General features: G+C 41.0%; 1 protein-coding gene across 4 annotated transcripts in view; it reads right to left on the bottom strand.

Annotated features, from left to right (window-relative positions):
• The window catches only part of LOC115199777 (formin-binding protein 1), a 31629-nt gene extending 24794 nt beyond the window's left edge, over positions 1 to 6835 (bottom strand). For 2 of the 4 annotated variants that reach the window (XM_029762195.1, XM_029762194.1), the window contains exons 1-6: positions 6499 to 6834; positions 5170 to 5285; positions 3190 to 3246; positions 2097 to 2244; positions 434 to 496; positions 232 to 336 (exon numbers count right to left, since the gene is read on the bottom strand). In XM_029762195.1, coding sequence (XP_029618055.1) covers positions 232 to 336; positions 434 to 496; positions 2097 to 2244; positions 3190 to 3246; positions 5170 to 5285; positions 6499 to 6573 — 564 coding nt within the window. In that variant the 5' untranslated portion in view covers positions 6574 to 6834. Of the gene's footprint in view, positions 1 to 231; positions 337 to 433; positions 497 to 2096; positions 2245 to 3189; positions 3247 to 5169; positions 5286 to 6498 lie in introns of all 4 variants that reach the window. The other 2 variants (XM_029762193.1, XM_029762196.1) reach the window with 2 other exon arrangements.
• Positions 6836 to 7128: the final 293 nt, after the last annotated feature.

Consider the following 7128-nt stretch of genomic DNA (forward strand, 5'->3'; position numbering starts at 1 on the left):
CTTGTCAGTGAAGCTGTTGCCACGCAAACCATGCTTATGGCTTAATGAGTGGGTGAGTGGTGACTAAGAGTAGCTGCACTTTTACACACACACACACACACACACACACACACACACACACACACACACACACACACACACACACACACACACACACACACACACACACACACAGTCACCCACGTACACGCACCCACACACACTGCTACCCATTGTCAGTCAATAACTTACTTTTTCGACGTCTGCTTTGGTCACATTGATGTCAGCATCAATCTTGTCAAAGTACTGCTGGGCTCGATCCGCCTCCTTGCAGTCTCTCTCAAATCTCCGTTTACTCTGAGGAGAGGCAATTCACATGTCAAGTTGGAATGGTTCAGTCGCATATCGTTCATCTCTTCAATTACTCAAACCTACTCATCGGGAGGACACTTACGGATTCCAGTTGTTTCCAAGAATTCTCAATGTGTTGCTGAGCTCTGCGGCCATCATGGAAATGCTGAGTAAAAAAAAACACATAATAAAACAAGTTAAAACACTTAAAACAGTAGTAGAATCATTTCTGGTTTGAACTCTGAGCAATTTAGTATCTATAACTAGACAGTCAAGAGACTTCTAAATCTCTTACGGCAGCTCTTACAATACTCCTTATGATGAATGAAAAAGCTAGACAAAACACACAATATCCACAACAAAAAGGCATCAAATCTGCTACTCAGCCTTTGCATTGAAGGTAAACTACTGAGCCAAAACTAAACTAACTTGTGACTTGCCGATGTGCATAATCTTGACTGATTCAATGCTGCTCACAGTGTATAAAACGACTTAAGGGAATTCACTGATGAAGACTCAAAGGCACTGTCATGCCCTGACCTGAGAGAGCCTTTTTATATGTCTATTTAGGTTTGGTCAGGGTGTGATTTGGGTGGGCATTCTATGTCCTTTTTTCTATGCTTTGTATTTCTTTGTTTTGGCCTGGTATGGCTCTCAATCAGGGACAGCTGTACATCGTTGTCGCTGATTGGGAGCCATACTTAGGCAGCCTGTTTTCCTTTGGGGTTTTGTGGGCAGTTGTTTTCTGTCTTGTGTTTTTCACCTGACAGAACTGTTGGCTTTCGTTTTTGTTTCTTTGTTTAAGTGTTTCGTCATTTATAATAAATTATGACCACTTACCACGCTGCATCTTGGTCCCCTCTTTCAGACAATCGTTACAGGCACTTCTGCTTTTGTTTTAAGTTTAATTAAAATTATAGGAGCAGTAAATATTAATGTGTTAATGTGATGTACAAAGCTTATGTTCAATGCCTGGTTGCATGACCTCATTTAACTTACACCATGTTCTGGTTGGGAATTGAATGAATGAAAAAGCATACCTAGGAGTGAGCTATCAATGAAAGCTACCTTTACTACACTTTGGAAAATAAAAACAATCCAACATGAACGGCAGTCCAGAATTTCTTTTTTTTATAAAAGAAGTATTAACTCTTTTCGCGCTGAGCCATCGTCAAAGACATGCTGTCAGACAAAAGGCCACAACCAACGCCTTACAAAACTATGTGTGGGGGGGTTGTACATTCCACCCCCCCATCATATTAGTTCCAGCCACCAGCTCCAGACAGAGACCTGGTCCACTTATGAGTAGCACCATAGTTGAGGCTACTATGGATTGGTGGGGGGAGTAGGGTCAACATGTTCCCAATCCATTGACCTGGATACTTGACCCAGTTCCATCCCTGGGATGTATTGGATGTGGCGGCATACAATTGTGAGCAACATCATAACAGATTCTCAGCTTGATCCCTGGCTGTGTGGTACAGAGCAATGACAATCACCAATGACATATTTGCATCTGTTCCAGCAATTGCATTTGCTGATTTGATTTTTGGGAGTGGGGATAAAAAAAATGTACACATTTTTTTTGGGAAGCATCGAGCCGCCACTGGTTGACCAGGGATTGGCTGGTTTGGCTCAGATCATGTGATATCAATAATCTCTGCGTAGTCTAGCCAAAAAATAGTTTTGAGCCGCCAATGAGCATGATCTGGGAGAGTACAATTCATGTCTAAGTGAGCGATGCGCAGGAAAGGATTTTTTTTTACCGATTTCCTCTCTGCTTTCAGCTCCTGGATGTAGCGTGTCAGCTCACAGATGATATGAGTGGTGAGATTCTCAGCGATGACCTCGTGTTGTCCCGCATAGTCGTTCAGCTCATTCAGGGTCATCAGGAAGGCCCGACAGGACGTATACCTGGTAGCAAGATGAGAGGTGACCACAAAACGTGTTTAAACACACTCACTTATTTCACATTTAATTACTCTAATCACAATGGCAGGTATCCTAGTGGTTAGAGTGTTGGGCCAGTAACCGAAAGGTTGCTGGATCGAATCCCCGAGCTGTCAAAGTAAAAAGCTGTCGTTCTGCCCCTGAACAAGGCAGCTAACCCACTCTTCCCCAGTAGGTTGTCATTGTAAATAAGAATTTGTTCTTAACTGACTTGCCTAGTCAAATAAAAATAAAAACATTTTTTAACAAAAACAACAGCTTTATTACTATGCATCCTGAGAAATCATCTGTTACTGATGATCGTAAGGAATGTTTGCATTATATTTATTATCATAATTAATAGGTACTGTTATGTTCTCTTTCTTTATCAAGAGAGAATATTCCCGTGAATATTTAAATTATATAATTTACTGACCACTTCGACAGTGTCTTTAAACGATAGGACATACATAGAATTAGATTTTTGTGATTTCGTGACTAAGAGGGGAAATAAGACACGGATAAAGCCCTCATCCAGCACTACTTCCTTCAAAGGCTTCCTCCCTTGCCTTAAGAAAAGTCTCACATTTTCTTTCAAAAGGTCACTCTGTTCATGTCTTGGATCTGTACAACTGCTTTGCACATATGATGAAGGATAACGTCTTGATGAAAAGACAATCCTTGTGGAAAAACTTGGCTTTAGCTACACAGCTTTCTCCAGGCAGAAATGGAGTGTTTCGCTGCAAGCCATGAAAATGCAGCCTTGTTAATCTAAAACAGCTATTTTTACCCACTAACAGCCGGTAATGAGCGGAGATGGTAAATCTGCTAATGAATTACATGACTGTACAATCATCACAAAAATAGCCACATTAATGTACACGGTCAACCTGATATTGTGAACATTAATCCTTGATGCATTTCACTCACTTGTATTCGTCTTCCTCTCTTGAGTTTTTCTTGGGCTGATATTTTTTAGAGAGGTTTCTGTTAGGGAATGGGAACAAATTTCAGTACAGGCGTAGAAAACGTACAGTACACTGTAAATCAGGGACTGTGGAGAAATACAGAGGGAGATGTGTAAACACAAATATTGTATGTTTGTGTACTCATGGGAAAGGGATGCCCAGCGACAGGATATCAAAAGTACAAGCTGATTGACGGATAATCCTCTGTGTACCTCTGTATCTGGGCCTCATATGTACACATCCCTAAAAACAACAGAGCGATTTGACAAGAAAGAGCAGCATTAGAGGGACAGTATCAGGAAGTCATCCCTTAGCTGTAATGTAAATCTCAGGATGAACTGGAGATGGAGCCTACACTTACTATGAAAGCATAACGGCAAGATTCACCTTGAAATACCATCATACTATCTGTACAATGACACTTATGAAAGAAAAAAGATAAATATTACATTTGTAATTATACATCCTCTGAGTGGACTATCGTAAGCAGAAACTGAGGCTAGAATAATGACACAGCGGTAAAATAATCTCCCCCTCTGACTGGTAGCCTCCACTGGTAGCCTCCACTCCCTGTGCTCTGATCCACACCATCTATTCTGATGTGTTGCTAGGCAGATTGCCAGCCGCGCCAGCCGCCTCTTTTTGTCTGCTTGCAGCCACATGACAAATCTGGATCCTGACACCACAGCACATGGCACAAATCCCATACGCCCAAATTCATGTTAACACTTTGAAAATAAAATGACTAACAAGCCCCTAGCTGTCTGTTTTCTCTAGTCTTTTTAAGCACCTGCTTGTCTTTTGGGGCTTTTTGCATAATTTTGAAGGCTTAATTCCTCCATTCAGTGTCCAATCCGTGCTTTCCATAGTCTGGTTTGTTTAGTCTAAGGTTGCCTTAATCAATATACTACATCAACTGTACTATCAACTAACATATGTAGAGAAATCAAATCTATTATGGTTGGTGATGAAAAACCACAATTTAGCAAAACACTTCATATGCAACTTAAAATGGTACAATTATCAATGATTCTGGCTGGAGAACAAAACACACCCAATGAATAATCCAGTTCAGAGCTGATCGCAGCACTATTGCTGAGGCAGAAAACCTCTTGATATGATCTCCAGAAACAAGGTCGATGATTATGCATGCAGGAATTTGCTGCTGTGTATTCCTTGGTGAGTGCACGGCAGACAGTGATCCAACTCATCCACTGTCCCCGGGGACTGCTCTGTCAGAGACTGTCACTGTCTGGCAATACCCCCATATTATACAGTGGGAAGCTCCCAAGACCATTGGAAGAAAACGAATGTGGGTCATTGCTGTGGATAACCTAGTAACCATGGTAATGCGTTGCCTACCCGGCTTACACTTCCGGTTGCACGTAGTTAGAGGCCTGTATGTGTCTGTATTATTCTACTTCACTTTGTTGCTACTTGCTACATAAACTACCACCTTTGGGTAGGCCTGGCTACATTCACCTCCGAATGTAGAAGATTGCTTTGAAGTGGGCTGAAATTCATACATTTCATTTTTACCTTTGTTTAACCCGGGCTTATTGAGAAGGCATTCTCTTTAATTACAACAACCACCTGAACAAGACAGTGATACACTAGAGAGACAACTGACACGTACCACTGGACCCTCTTGCCCTGGTGTATGCATGTCTGAAATGTATATGAAAATGTGGATACAAGAGATCATTTTGTCACTTGTGAGCATCACCGTATGACATGCATTGCACTTGAGTGTGGCATGACTTGGATGACATTGGTGATGTAGGCTCTGTAGTCCTTTATCAAAGTTACTGAAATCAACAAAACATACCGAAACCTATGTTTTAGTGGTACTGTAGGCTCCTCATACTGCAACGCCTCAGCCATGAGAGACATGACAATATCAACGTGGGAAGTGAAGAGGATAATGTTTTCCCAGACTTACCTGATTTGCTTTGCATAGCTGATTTCAATTTCAGATCTCTCTTTAACAAACTTTGTATACCTCTCCACAAACTCAATGCCCCAGTGGGTGTGCTTTTCCAAGTTGTCAAACTGGTCCTATAAGAAAAGAGATTAAGAATAAAATTAGAATACATGATCAAAACAAAGCCATATCCTCAATTTAATTCCTAAACTCACATCCAGTAACTAGACCAGGTTTCACCACCTCTGATGTGTATTTTCTTCCTAATTTATTTTGCAGGCAATAGGCAATGTTTATGAAAAATGTATAGAAATGAGTTATTATGGTTAAATTAGAGAGGGTTAGAGTCTACAACAGTCTTTGTTGAAACAGTGTGTTTGTTGCAACAGCGGGCTAACACTTCTTTCTGCACATTGTATGTAGGCCTACAACAAACTACAGGAGGCAAATTGGGAATATAATAAAAATATTGACATTCAGTTGGTGAGGTGTAATAGTATATGTTGTGAACTCTAACATATGTCGTGGCGGGTTACGTTTGCATCTCTGCAATGCATCGCCTATTTGTGCACACCTGTAGGCATAACATAAAAAACAATCCTCTTCAACTATAGGCCTCGTTTCCATTTCCAAACAAAAACGAATTCCATAACGCTACACATATTTAATGCATTATTTTAGACGTCACCCTCTCTGATATTTGCAATAGGCCCTTCTGTGAGCGGAGACAACGTAGTGTATGAGGATCCGTTCAACCTGCTGGCCCTGTTATTCATTGTTCTAGCTTGAATAGCTATTTCAGCTATAATGTGAATTAAGGCAGACAACGGAGAAAACCCATTCCCAAATGCGTAGCCTACAACACCGCTCTCGGGGCAATGTTTCAAATTAAACGTTACTAGAGTCGCTATGTAGCTGTACGTGCACAGTATGGACCCCATTTGCAATGGCTTAGTGATTGTAATAGGCTAATAGGGTAGGATATTGAAAACAACTAGCCTATTGCTTCTAACGTAGGCTTTATGGCGGGATAGATCTTGAGGTTAAAAACAAAAGTAGGCTATATTAATTCGTGACTGTAAAATCAATGTAGTCTAACAGTCGATCCAGTATAGAATCGGCCACTATGCCTCCGATAATAAAGGCAGCATGCACGCGCAGAGAAGCATCATGGCAGCAGGAGCTTTAAGATCGCTACCTTGTTGCAAGACAATGCCATCCACATGTCGTTTGTATCGGAACAGATCAAAGGTTGTCCATCAAATTAAAGCAATAGTTAAAACAGGTTTCATTAACAAATATATTTGCGCCGATATCACTCGGTCGTTCTTTCGCGGTTCTACTTACCCACAGCTCTGTCCCCCATCTGCAACTCATCGTTTCAGTGCAATTTCTTCCAAATGATCCACGATTTCTATGCATGCGTCCAATGCTATTATTCAGGCCTATATCTGAGTACCAACGTATGTCATAAGATCCCACAATGTTTGTGTAGCTTTTCACCGACGCATTCAGTCATAAGAAACGGTGTTTTGCCCTCAGATATTGGGTTGATTGCTGCTCCTACATGTGGGGCATCCACTCGCCTAGCCCGATGACAGCATGCTTCACAGAGAAATCTCTGCTAGAGCCCCTGCTCCGGGTAGAGTCTGGAGCGCTTACTGTGATGGACAATGAAATGATAGGCTTTGTGATACTCAAAACGGTGGATATGTTTTTGAACAGTGCATTTACACGTGAAACTATTACGGGTTCAATTCCAGTAAGACACTCCAAAAGTTGCAGCTTTGTACATTTTTGACGACATAATGAAATACAGTAGAACGTAGTTATAAATAACAAACATATGATAACGCCAACATATCTATGCTGTAGCCCTTCAACTGGTAGACTATAACAACGTAATAACAATGGATACTGTAATAACTTACTGTGATGGTTTTATTTGATAGGGTAATGTAATAAAACTGGATAATG

The sequence above is a fragment of the Salmo trutta genome, chromosome 9 (assembly GCF_901001165.1).
Source record: "Salmo trutta chromosome 9, fSalTru1.1, whole genome shotgun sequence".
Taxonomy (NCBI): Eukaryota; Metazoa; Chordata; class Actinopteri; order Salmoniformes; family Salmonidae; genus Salmo; species Salmo trutta.